We start from the raw sequence: 14,365 nt of genomic DNA, 5'->3' as shown, positions 1-14,365 counted from the left end.
GCAAGATTAATTTCAGCTCAATGTAGAGAGTAACCTTTTGTTAATAACAGTATTCTTACAATGAGACATCTTTGCTAGAAGATGTCTGTTGTCACTTTAAGGCAGTTAATAAAAGTGTAAACATCCTAAGAATTATGCATTGTAGAAGGAATTCTTCACTCATTTAGAATGATATTAGTATGACCTTTCAGTCACTTCTTAATGCTACAGTTCTGTGAATCTAGATAGGCTTATACCATTTTTTTCAGTGTTGTAGAGGTTGATATGTAAATGACATCTTCCTCAGCTGGCTGATCAGAAATGAACTATATAATTATTATTTGATTGGTGGTGACACCTTTAAAAGCTGAAATGAAGTCTAATTCTCTTAACATTCTCACTAGTAGAGTCTACGAATTTTATTGAAACCTGCTAGGCAGAAGATGCCTTTAAAGGCCATTTTGACAATTGTGCTTGTTAGTGGGGTTTCTCTGTCCCAAAGAATCTTGGAGATATTTCTTACAGATCATACAGGTTTTATAATTCTCTAGGCACATATAGGTTTTATAATTCTCTAGGCACTTTCCATTGAACTGTTTAGACAGTTGCTTTATTATTTTAAAGTTACTAACAGTCAATGAGTAGCTTCTATGAGCAGAGTTGGTAGCTACTATGTGGGAAAATCCATAAAATCATAAGATGAATATAGTTTAATATCAAGGAGACTATAGTTAGTGAAATAAAGGGTTAAAGAACTAAAGATTTAAAGTAGTAAATCCCATGAGAATTGTGCAGATAAATGATCTATATTTAAGCTTAAGTGCTATATATGGATGTAAGTATAAAGTATGGTCACTTTGCTCAAGAAAATTATAGCTTGATGCTCTAGGCTGTGACATGTGTGCTCATGGTCCTAGCAAATTGGGAGGCTGAGGCAAGAGGATGACTTGCATACAGAGATTTGAAGTCAGCCTGAGCAAGGCAGTATGGTACTTTTCAAAAGAAAACTATAAATGAATTTAGGAGACAGGCCATGAAAACATTGTTGAAAAATGGAAAAGGGAAAATATTAAGTACCAGAATGATGGCATAGATTAGAAGCAGCACAGACTTTGTCTAATGGGTGTGGGGAAGAGGACGATTCTCCCTCTTCTCTGCTATTTTGACTAGTAGTACTCTTATCATTTTTTTTACAAGTCTAAAGTTCAGTATGTCTACATTTTACCTGCTCTCTGACTGCTGTTTACTAATTACTCCCCTATGCCTTTCCATACCACACAACTCTCCTTGCTGTACATCTGAGCTTTCATTTCAGATTTTTGGAGACACAAAAGTTCTGCATGCCTATAACTGTGAAATCAATATTTTCAGATTTCCATCCCATAGTTTTATAAAATCACTCATATATAAAAGGTACATTCCAAGTATAGGATAGTTAAGATAGACAGTTTTAATGTAGACAGTATGAATAGTTCATTGATATGGTTCCAGTATTCATATTGCAACTAAATTTTAAGAAGCTATCATTTGTTGTATGATCTAATACTGACAAATACCTGAAAAGAGTATTTTCTAAGTACATATATGGAGCTGGAAATGAAACTAGTCAGGTTCATATGTATAGGGAAAACATTTACTTATGTCTGCTTAGTCATTGCTTTGTGTCCTAAAGATAAAAAGATCATTAATATGTGGTTCCTCTCTTATTGGAACTTACAAGTTTTATGGAAAATATGAGTGCATAAATAGATGTATTATAACTAGGGCAATTGCTTTAGAAGAAATAAAAAGTTACAGAGTAAGACTGGGAAGATGGCTCAGTGGTAGAGTGTTTGCCTCACATGCATGAGGCCCTGGGTTCAATTCCTCAGCACCACATAAGCAGAAAAAACCGGAAGTGGTGCTGTGGCTCAAGTGGTAGAGCACTAGCCTTGAACTGAAGAGCTGAGGGACAGCGCCCCGGCCCAGAGTTCAAGCCCCACGACCGACAAAAAAAATAGTTACACCCCGCTTTCACTATATTTGATGTCAGTATAACATGTGGAGGAGATGGGGACAAACAAGTCGTTTAAGGATTCAGGTGGACCTGTTGCAACAATGAGAAGTACAAAATGTCATGTCAAAACCAGCTTTACAATGTCGGTGTGTGGGGGGGAGGGGGGTATAATTGGGTGGGGGGAGGAGGGTAAAATTGGGTGGGGGGAGGGGGGAGGCGGGGAAGGGAAGTGAAGGGTAAACAAAGGAGGAGGCTGCAATGCTTGGTAACAAATGTATGCATTATCCTGCCCATGTAATTGTAGCCCCCCTGTACAGTATGTTCTCAAATAAAATAAAATACAATTAAAAAAAAATAGTTACACAGTAAAGCAAAAGATGAGTGGGTAACTCTGCTTAGTGGGAGAGGGCTTGTCCAGTATAAATGATGTCAAAAGATGGTGAAATTTTCTGAGATGAAAAAGGAACATAAAGTAGATATTTATTTATTTTATTGTTATTTAAGTAGTTATACAAAGGAGTTTCCATTCAATAAAGCAGTTTATTAAAATAATATATCTTTTTTTTTGTTGGTCGTGGAGCTTGAACTCTCGGCTTGGGTGCTGTCCCTCAGCTCTTCAGCTCAAGGCGAGCGCTCTACCACTTGAGCCACAGTGCCACTTCCAAAACAATATATCTTGATCAACATCATCCCTTTAAATTGTAGAGAATTAGATGTTTCATAAGGGATATCTGAGGGTTTTTTAAATTATCTTTAAGTAGTTGGCATTTAACAAAGAAATTTATGAATACAGTACATCTTGATCAATGTCACCCCATTCAACATTCTCGGCCATCACTCCCTTACCCATCCCTTCCCTTACTTTTTAAAATTTATAGGCTATACGTTGAATTCTTTATTTCTATTTTTATATTTTTTTGGGGTCTGGTTTTGGGACCTGAACTCTGACCTGGGCGCTGACCCTCAGCTCTTCAGCTCAAGGCTAGCGCTCTACCACTTGAGCCACAGTACCAATTCTGTCTTTTTTCTTTTTGCTTATGTGGTGCTGAGGAATCGAACCCAGGGCCTCAGGAATGCAAGGCAAGCGCTCTACCACGGAGCCACCTTCCCAGCCCCATATGTTGAATTCTTAACTGCATTTTTCCCCCTTCTCTTCATTTTTCTGCCCCTTGCCCCTTGATCCCACTTCATCCCCCTTTTCCTGGTGTTTATTTTTTATAACCTTGAATTTGCATTTCTAAGGAATTACACTGGGTTCTCCTTTGAATCTAGCATATTTCAGTCAATACATTTCTATTAAAGTGGGATGTGAAGCAATTTGGGAGAACAGTGCATTTGGTGGATTTGACATGTTATAGGAGACTTGAAGAAATAGCAAAGGATTTGTATTAAGCAAATCAACAAAGAAGGGAACTAATTTTTACTATCTACTATATGTTTGATGTAGTACCTGTTGATAGCTGCAACATCTTAGGGTGCATATCTGCAACAAGAGTGCAGTTAACTTGGCATTCATTTGTAGTGGATCTATTCAATGTGGTTTGCTGTCTCTGGATTGATTTGTTGTCCTCATCACTTAGTAGATTGGTATTCCTTGTATAATGGGCTTCTTGTCGAGCAGGAGTTCAAATCCAGTCTTGAGGATTTTCTTCTGTCTATAAGGAAGGGTAAACCATCAGTATAAATGAAAATACTTTATGGCTCTGCTAGGATATGATTTCAGAGAGGTCTCTTCATCTGCACTAATACCACATAGGAACAAGTAATATTATTTTATTCCTTTATTTCTTGCACTGATGGTAGTTTGACTGACAAAGCTTCACTTTTTTCTTTTGCGATATTGGGGATCAAACTCAGGGCTCTGTGCATTCTAGACAAGTGCTCTGTCACTGAGCTATGCTCACTCCTAATATGCACATTTTGTGAATATTTACAAAATGCTTCCACATCAGTGGTCTCATTTGATCTTCACAAGGTCTATCCTAAGTGGTGGACATTACTATTCTAGTTTACAATGAAGAAAATTAAAACTTAAAGAGGTTGTGGCCAGGTGTGGCATTTGACACTTATAATCCAAGCTATCTGGGAAGGCTGAGACTGAGAGGACTGGGGCTGGAGGCCAACCAGGTGCACAAAGTTAATAAGAACCCATCTCAACTAATAGCTGGGTACAGTGGCTTACAATGTCCTCCCCACTACGTGGGAGGCTGAAGTAGAGGGCCAAAGTTCAAGGCCAGTCTTGGCAGAAAAAAAGTTTGCAAGACTCCATCTCAACAGAAGAGGTTGGGTACAGTGGTATGTGCCTGTCATCCCAGCTACAACGAGAAGCATGAATAGGATGGAAGCTGAGTTAGACCCTTGTAAAATATTGAGACCCTAACTAAAAACTAACTAGCACAAAAGACTGGAGGTGTGGCTCAAGTAGCAGAGCACCTGCCTAGCAAACACAGAGCACTTGATTCAAACCTCAGTGTCATCCCCTCCCCCAAAAGAAGTTGTGATTTGCTTAAGATTAGTAAGCAAAGAGTTGCAAAAACTAGGAATCCAAAGCCTGCATTATTTTCACTGTATCAGTTTAGGCAGGGGATCATCTCACATCTAATGAATCATAATGTCCAAATGATGAGACCTGGCAATATGGTTTTCTGACATCAAAGATTGTTACTGCTATTTATTTTTGTCTGCCTACGTCTCTATCTTTGTCTTTGTCTCTTTGTCTGTCTTTCTCTGTCTTGCTTAGGATAGAACTTCAGAACTTACAATGCTACGTAGTTTTCCACCACTGAGTTATATACCCTCAACATTGCCACATTAGCATTTCTTTTACTTGAATTTTCTATCTTTTGGGTTTAAAATGCTGGGATTTTGCTTCAAGAGATGAATAACTATTCAAAATTAGCCTAGATTATTACAGACCTTATATTCATAAAATAAGACTGGAATAATGATAAACATTTTGTAGATGATTTGAACATTAAAATCTCATTGTTTTGTATGTATTAAGAACAGAAAGCACCATCCTTTAATATAAAGTGTGTCACTCAGCATTTCTCTTCAATAAGATTTTCTCTTCTGGGAGTGTAACTCTGGTGAAAAACTTGCCTAGCATGCATAAGGCCCCTGGTTTCTTTTCCAGCACTGCAAACATTTTTTTCTCCCCTGTGAATAAGGACTCAATCAGAGCATATTCATTGAATGTTTATTGTGCAGATGAGAATATTATTTTGAAATTGTTATAGACAATTGCCCTATTGAGGATTTTGTATTAATAATTTGTTTCCTTTTTGAATAAGATATAGGATTAAAAGCAAAGAGCATGGTTTCTACTTAGTAAAATGCCAAGGTTTATATTCTATAGATTTGACAGAAGGGAAAACTAGAGAGAAATCGACATTTTACTCTTTTTTTTTTTTTTTTTTTTTTGTTACTGGGAATAGAACCAAAGGATGCAGTTTTGCTCTATCATTGAGCTACATCCCCGCCACAGCATTTTCTTCTTTCTAATTGTGTGTGTGTGTGTGTGTGTTTGTGTGTGTGTGTGTGTGTGTGTGTGTGTGTGTGTGTGTGTGTGTGTGTGTGTGTGTGTGTGTGTGTGTGTGTGATGGTACTGGAGCTTTCCTGAGTGCTGTCTCTTAGGTTGTTTTTTTGCTTAAAGCTGGTGCTGTACCACTGGAACCACAACTCCATTTCCAGTTTTTGGAGCTTAATTGGAGATAAGAGTCTCATGGACATTCCTGCTTAGGCTGGCTTTGAACCACAATCCTGAGATCTCAGCCTTCTGAGTAGCTAGGGTTACAGGCATGAGCCACTGTTGTTTGGCTGTCCTTTTTATGCTGAATATGGAATCCAGGACCTCAAACATGGTAGGAAAGTACTGTACAACTGAGCCATATCTCCAGTCTTTCAATCCTTTTCTCATTCAAAGCACAAGAATATTTGATAACACATAAAGGAAATAGCAACTGTAGGGTTTCTCCATTCCTTTTCTTTAAAAAAATTTTTTTTTTGTGAACATACTGTACAGAGGGGTTACAATTACATGGGCAAGATAATGAGTACATTTCTTATCAAGCATTGCAGCCTCCTCCTTTGTTTACCCTTCACATCCCTTCCCAGCCTCCCCCCCCAATCCCCCCCCCACCAAAGTTGTAAAGTTCGTTTTCAACATGACAACTTGTACTTCTCGTAGTTGCAACGGGTCAACCTGTATCCTTAAACGACTTGTTTTTCCCCATCTCCTCCACAAATTATACCAACATCAAATACAGTGAAAGCAGGGGTTATACTGTGGGGGAGGGACATACAAAGCAACAAATAAATATTCTTATAAATGCGTTAGAAACAAATGCATGAAAGAAAAAAAACTTTTAATCCTTTTCTTTTCTGTACCTTTTAATATTTATTTCTTGTGGGGTACATATAGAAAGTTATTAGTTATTTTATTTTTGAAAATGTTTATAGTTATTATAAAGATGATGTAAAGAAGGGTTACAGTTATATAAGTTAGGTGAAGAGTACCTTTTTTTTTTTTTGATAATGTCACTCATTCCTTTGTACTCTCCCAATTTTTCCTTCCCATCCTCCAACTTTTTCCATTCTTAGAAAGTACTTTTTGTTAAGGGTCGTGTTGTACATTAGTATTCCACCACTTAGGAGTCTGAGGTAGGAAGATTAAATGTTTGAGGCCAATTGTCTCAAAAAATGCCTTGAATTCTTTTTTAGGGGGAGTATTGAAGTTTGAATTTAGTTTGAACCTTGTGCTTGCTAGACAGACATTATTCCACTGAGCCATGCCTCTAGCTTCTCCCTCCCCACATTAATTATTTATGAATCAGGTCTGGTTTCCTGTGTAGGTATGTACCTGGACTATGATCTGCCTATATTGTACTTTCTGCTGTAGCTGAGATGAGAGACTATATGCTGCTATGCTTGGAAGCCAGACTTTTCTGCCCAGACTGCCCTGGGACCACTTTTCTCTTGACCTCAGTCTCCCACACAGCTAGGATAACAGGTACACATCACTGTGCCCAGCTATTGGCTAAGAAGGAGTCTTACCTGCATTTCTTATTTTTATATTGCAAAGTAGGAATTCGTTATTTATTGATGCTAAAGATCTATCAAAACTTGCAGGTAAATGGTGACAGTTGACAGATGACCTTCAAACAAAACACTTGAACATTATTTTTTTACCCCCAAAAACAACAGACATTTTTGACAGCTGAGTGTGACCAGGTGTTGAAGTCATTATTTTTTCTTCTTAGAAGAATTAAAAAAATTTTTTTTTTAATTTTTATTTTTTGGGTCTAGTTGTGGAGCCTGAACTCTGGGCCTGGGCACTGTCCCTCAGCTCTTCAGCTCAAGGCTAGTGCTCTACCACTTGAGCCACAGCGCCACTTCCGGCTTTTTTCTTTTTTCTTCTGTGGTGCTGAGGAATCAAACCAAGGGCATCATGCATGCAAGGCAAGCACTCGACCACTGAGCCACCTTCCCAGCCTGTTAGAAGAATTTGAAATGTAAAATTTAGGATACAGATTTTGTCTTTATGAGGCTCTTCAAGAGCTTTAAGATAATACCAAGATCTCATAGCCAAACACTGATTTCTAATCATTAAATTTGTAAGAAAAAATGAATAGTTCTGACCTCTATTTCTAGGTTGGCCTTCAACCACTATCCTCCTGATCTTAGTCTTTCAAATAGGTAGGATTATAGGTGTGAGCCACATATGTATGCCCTGCTTAATTTTTTTTAAGGTTTTAAAATTGTTATTATAAAGGTGATGTACAGAAGTAATGCAGTTACATAAATCAGGTAATGAGTATATTTTTTCTTGGATAATGTCACCCTTCCCTCGCTCTCTCCAAGTTTTTCCCTCTCATCTCCACCCTCAAGTTGTATAGTTCATTTTCAATATATTGTCTAGTGAGTACCACTGCTGCATCTGTTCACTTTTTGTCCCTCCATTTCTGTGCTCCCCTTACCCATCCAAAGACAGATAAATGAACAAATACAAAAAGAAAAGAAAAAAAATAACAACAAAGAAAAAAATCTCTTGTTTCCATTTTCTGGAGTTCATTTTGATAAATATTATTTTATATGATCACATGCACATAGGCATTGCGCCTTTTTTTGTTCCTCTCATGAGAATATCCTCCTTTGCTCTCACAGTGTGTGAATGCCTAGAGTCCTGTGTAATTTATCATGTCCTAGTGTATTTTAGATCTAGCTTCCTCTCTGAGCTTGGCTTACCTCACTTAACATGATTTGTTCTTGGCCCATCTATTTCCCTGCAAATGACATAATATTATTCTTTCTAATGGCTGTGTAAAATTCCATTGTTTATTAGTTATTACATTTTTTGATCCATTTATCTTGTAGGGTATCGGGGCTGCTTCCAAAATGTGGCTATTGTGAATAGTGCAGTAATGAATATGGATATGCAACTGTCTTTATTATATCTTTGCTTGTGATGTTCTGGGTAGATGCCCAATAGAAATTATTTTTGTAAAATAAAAAAAAAATAAAGCTGGATGTGCTGGCTCGTACCTGTAATGACCCTGAGTTCAAAACGTGAATATTGCAAAACTAAAAATAATAAAAATAAACTTATTTTCCTACATGTTTCCTTTTAAATAAAATACTTTATCAGTTAGATTCTATCTTTAAGGTAGTATATCATTGTCTTACACAGATAGAACTTTCTGATACCTGGACTTAAAACTCTGTATCTGACACTTTCACTCATTGGCTGGTGCTTTATCACCTGAGCCATGCCTCCAGTCCCTCAGCTAAATTCTTGAATGGCTGAAACAAGCTTTTATGTCAAGTGCATAAATAATGTATGGGTGACATTTTGTTCATTTGAGTGTTCAGTCACAGAATAGTAAAACTGAAAGGCATTGTAGAGATAATCCTTTTATAGAATTCAACAGAATTGAAGAGTACTTAATGCTTAAGGTTACATAATAAATGACAGAGTGGTTCTTTTGGCTTCAACATGAGATTACACTGAGCTACCTTCAAAGTGGATATTTGGGAAAATTTAGATTATTGTGAAGATTATTGTGAACTTGTTTTAGGACTTCTATTTAACTTAATTCTTCAGGCAGTAGATGAGTTTCTGCATGTCCAGAAATACTAAATGTTGTCTACTGATTCAATAGCAACTCTGTTAACAAAGATTCTTAGCATTTATTCTTCTGTATTTTAACCTAGCTGTTAAATTAGACCAACTAGCATTGCTAAAAATATTAGAATATTAGAAATATTTAGAATATTAAAACATTATAATAAAAAATTAAACAGTAGTTAAGAATTGCTAAATTTGACTTAGATTCAGCTACCTTGTCATTTAATTTTAACCAATTATTGACATTCTCTTTCTTAGGCAGTCATTCAAGGGAATTTTCAAAAAGCATCTGGTTGTATAATGCGATGTAAAGATATGTTGATGAGGCTCCCCAAAATGGTAAGTGAAATTTCCGTGTTTATTTTACAACAGTTTATCAGTATTGGGGTTCTTCATCATCCTCCCCCTGCAACGTTGCCAGCATTTGTTATTTCATTTCTTGATGATTGCCATTGTTTGGGATAAGATGTAATCTCAACAATTTTTTTTAAAATGTTTAGTTATTTTAGATAGAGTTTCATTTTTTTTGTTGTGGTCCCCCTACCTATGACCTTGTATGTAGCTTGGATTACAGACTTATTGATTGAGATTGGGTCTCACTCATTTCTTGCCTGGGGTGGCCTTCTGATCTCCACATTTGAGTAGCTGTGATTACTGGCGTCAGCCCCCATCCCTGGCCCTTATTGATGTTTTGACTATCACTTTCTTTATGGCTAAGGAGGTCGAACATTTCTTCATGTACTTATTGACCATCTGTATTACCTCTTTTAAGAACGAAAACATTTACCTATTTATTAATTGGTTTGTTCATTTTGTGTTTAATTTTTTAGTTCTTTATATATGGGTTATTATTCCCCTCTTTTTAAATAGCTTTAAGATCTCTCATTCTGTAGGTTTTCTCTTCCTTCTGACACTTGTTTACTTTGAAGTATAGAAGATTTTTATTTGTTGTAATGCTATTTCTTGATTCATTCTTTATTTCCTGAGGTATAGAATTCTTATTCAGAAAGTCATTCCCTATACCTATATTTTGAGGAGCTTTCCCTATGGCTTCTGGTAATAGTTTAAAAGTTTCAGATTTCATATTAAGGTCTTTGACTCATTTTGAGTCATCAATTGTTTAAGAAGCTATCTTTACTTCAACATATGTTTTTGGTACCTTTGTAAAAAGTCAGATGACTCTAACTGTGAGGATATATTTCTCAATTGTCTATTCTATTCTACTCCATTGGTGTATGAATCTGTAATTGCTTATTATTTCCAGAATTTTAAATTTTATTTTGAATTTTCTACAGACTATTATGCCTTCTGCAAACACTTCTTCCCAATATGTATGCTCCATATTAAAAAATGCAATAGCATTTCTCTCTTTGTATCATACGCTTGCCTTTAGTGCACTATCCTTCTGTCTATACCTCTTTATTTCTGGAATTTCAGATGTGTGCTACTATACAGGGCTGCAAATATGAGTATTTTTACTTCCTTCTATTGTCATCCTAATGACAAAAAGAAGCACAGATAAGATGATTAGAATCTAGGCTGGCACAAGCATAAAGCAAAATCCTAACTTGAAAACAATCAGTACAAGAAGAGACTGGTAGAGTATCTCAAATGGTAGAGGACCCGCTTATCAGTTAAATAGCCCAAGTACTAAACACCAATACTTCTCCCTTCCAAAAAAATGTTTAAGAGAATTTTTTAAATTTTACTTTCACTTGTTTTTCCCTCTGATGATATCCTTTTGTTTATGGAGACATTTTTTGCAGGTGTAATTTTCAGAATTTCTGAGAATTTTTTAAACATTTTTAAAGAGTTGATCTATTGGAAAATAGTTTCTTAATTTTTATGTGCTACTGTATTCTTTTAAAAATAATCTAAATTTTATGTCACTGTCTATGTTATCCATATTAGCTCACAGTTTGCTGACCTTTTTGTTGAAAAACTATATATACTTTCACACAGTTTTATTTTCAACATTCATGTCATCTTATCATTAACATCTGTTTATTTTCTTATGTAAGTTGAGATTTTCAAAAGTCTTCATACTCTGAGTAAATACTGACCAGAATTCTTTTCTTTTTCTGATCCTAGGGCTTGAACTCGAGGCCTGGGGACTGTCCTTCAGCTTTTGTGCTCAAGGCTAGCACTCTACCACTTGAGCCACATCTCCACTTCTAGCTTTTTTTGTAGTTCAGTGGAGATGAGGGTCTCATGGATTCCCTCCCCTAGCAGGTTTCGGTCCCAGGCATATTTAGTATTTTGTTTTTAGGTTGAGGGTCTTGTTTAAATTTTATGGGAATGTTGTTTTTTAATCTCAGAAGGCAATCAACCTAGTCAAAATCAGATTCAGGCCATGTTTTTCAACTTGTTTTCCATGGGATATGGTTTAGTGTTGGTTCAGTTTGGCAGTGCTCTTGAGATTTCGCCTTTATGTGCAACATTGACTAATACCTAGCAATGGTTTATCCATTAGTTCAGTTATCAAAAGCCTTTGATATGCAAATTAGGATTAACTCTATGGTTGCTCACATTGTGGCATGATTCCAGGACTTAATAATCAACTTTATGATGTTACTTTTATGAGCTACTTTTTATTTGATCTTCGTAGCTCCTAGCCCCTTTCAGGTTCTCTTCAATCTATTGGTCAGTTCCCATCCATATTTAGAGTTGCACTGTAACTAGTGTCAAACAGTGGAAAGACAAAGCTAGAGGGAAAAGAGCAAGACGTAATTTTACCCAGTTTTAAAAATATTGTAGCACTGAAATAAGTCTTCCCTCCCTCAAAGGATGTGTGTCCAGTAGTTTTTTTCTTGCTTCTTCCAGACTCCTCTTTGTCTTTAACTTTTGACAATTATAACATGTTTCATCTGGATTTTTAAAATTTGAATGTCTATTTCCTTATCTAGATTTGGGAAGCTTTCAGCCAATTTTTTTTTTCAGGTTATGAGTGCAGTGCTTCTTTACCAATGTCATTCCTTCCATCATTCTCTCCCAATTTATTCCTCCCCATCCCATAGTTCAGTTTTTATATAATATACATAGAACATATTGACTGCATTTGCTCACCTATACTCCCTCCATTTGCATAACCCTCTTAGGCTCCCCCCAAAACATATTTTCACTTCCTGGTATTCATTTTGATAATCAGTTCTTTAGTTTTTCAGAGGAGTTACACCTTTTGACTCTTCCTGTAAATATCCTATCCTGTCCTATATACTATCCTTTAATCAGTTTGTTTGTGTGTGTATGCATAGAGCCCTGCATATGTTATTATGCATGCTTGTATTTTAGACTTAGCTTCCACATATGACAAAAAACATGTGCCACTTGTCTCTTTGTGCTCAACTTCAGTTAACATAATTTTTTCTATATCCATTCATTTCCCTGAAAATGACATATTATTATTTCAGAGAGATGGGTAAAATTCCATTGTATAACATGTACCATGTTTTCTTGGTACACTCATCTGCTGTAGAGGATCTGGGCTGTTTCCACAGCTTGCCTATTGTGAAAAGTACAGCTGTGAACATGGATGTGCAAGTGTCAGGGCCAGGGCTTTATTATGACAGCAGCTCTGGGAGGCATGCATTGATACCAGCTAAGAGGAGATGCAGAATGACATATGAGATTCAGGTTGCTGTTACAGCTGGAGTCCATCTTACCAAAGGCTGCCAAAGGTCCTCTGCTGTGAAGGTTGCAGTGTTCCTCACTGACAAAGGCTTTCCTCCCATTTTGGAACTCAGAGCAGAGGGCATGCCTTTAGTTACTAAGCTGACCTGGTTTGTAGGGCAGGATAACGCAAATAAAATGAAATTCTTTCTTACACATTTTTCTATACAGTTATCCTCACTGGTAACCTCAGTGGTTTTCTGGACTGTTGAACTCTCTTGGCGCCTTTTCTAGTCTATTGGTAGTTGTTAAATCATTGCTTTAAAGGAGAAATGAGGGCTGAGATCCCCTAGTCATCCATCTTGCTTTCAACTTTCATGTTTTTGCATGTTACTGTCACTTCTGAGCAGTTCTTTCCTTTCTGGTACAATAAACTATTCCAGACCCATTTTGTCCTTTCCCTTTACAGTCTATGAGATTAACTTTCCCCCAGGAAACATCACTCCTTTAATGGAATGGAATTCATTGTTCATTTGTAGAATCCAAAGTCTAGGCACAAGGTATATGCTTACTGTATTTAGGGTGTCACTGCTCTTAGGCCTGCCCTCTCAGTGGGAAGAGCATATACATGTTTATACACTCACACATTTCCATTGTATTTAAAAAGTATCTGTTATCCATCAGTCTGTCTAATATACTGAAAATGATTGTCATATTGTGACGCTGGAGATTGAACTCATAGTGTTATATGTGCTAAACATATGCTTTATCATTGAGCTACCCCTATGGCTCTGGTACTGCAAATTATGATATCTGCTATTTCAGTTCGGCAATAAAATGTTCATTGTTGTTGTCTCTCTTCCCAAAACATTTTGAATGCTCTTGTTTCATGACAAAAACCTGCCTTCAATTAGTCTTAATATATTTGTTTATATAATTACTGCTGGATATTAGCAGTCTCCCATTTCCTTTGCCACCCTCTGTACTTTAAGGATGTCTCTTTCCTACTCATTTTCTTTCCTTCTTTTTGTGCCACAACTTAGGCTTTAGCTTAGGGCCTGGGCACTGTCCCTTAGCAGTTTTGCACAAGGTTGGCACTCAACCATTTGAACCCAAGCTTCATTTCTAATGTTTTTTTTTTTGGTGGTTAGCTGTAGATAAGAGTATTATGGACTTTACCAAGCTGGCTTTGAACCACAATCCTCATATCTCAGCCTCCTGACTAGTTAGGATTACAGGTATGAGTTTCCAGCACTCAGCAGTTCTTTTTTTTTAAAAAATAAGTATGTATTAATTGTACAATGGGATTTCACTGTAATATTTTCATATGTGCATATAATGTACTTTGATCAAGTTTATCCATTCTATTTTCTTATCCCCTTTAAAGAATTTTTAAAAATCAGGTTTTATTGTTCTAGTTTCACATATGCATATAAAATAGTTCAGTCATGGTCATTTCCTTCACTATCTCTTTTTAATTTCTCCCCTCCCACTGACTTCCTCCAAAACAGTCCCCATATGACACTTATCATTTATTTTTTAGACCTAAATTCTACATCTGCATGCTTATATTCTGACTTTTACCCTTGGGAGCTTACTTTCTTCAACTTACTCTCACTTCCCAAGATTGTCTCTACCTGCTTGTTCCCTATGTG

The 14,365-nt window shown here is 36.5% G+C and overlaps 1 protein-coding gene across 1 annotated transcript in view; it reads left to right on the top strand.

Moving 5' to 3' along the window:
• Tex11 (testis expressed 11) overlaps positions 1 to 14,365 on the top strand; it is a 219,123-nt gene that overhangs the window by 38,299 nt on the left and 166,459 nt on the right. The window contains exon 8 of the mRNA XM_070039363.1: positions 9,360 to 9,440. Coding sequence (XP_069895464.1) covers positions 9,360 to 9,440 — 81 coding nt within the window. The remainder of the gene's footprint in view (positions 1 to 9,359; positions 9,441 to 14,365) is intronic.

The sequence above is a fragment of the Dipodomys merriami genome, unplaced genomic scaffold, assembly GCF_024711535.1.
Source record: "Dipodomys merriami isolate MVZ:Mamm:240054 unplaced genomic scaffold, mDipMer1.0.p SCAF_3, whole genome shotgun sequence".
Taxonomy (NCBI): Eukaryota; Metazoa; Chordata; class Mammalia; order Rodentia; family Heteromyidae; genus Dipodomys; species Dipodomys merriami.
Note: the sequence above shows the minus strand (reverse complement) of the source record. Positions and strands in the feature narration are given on the sequence as shown.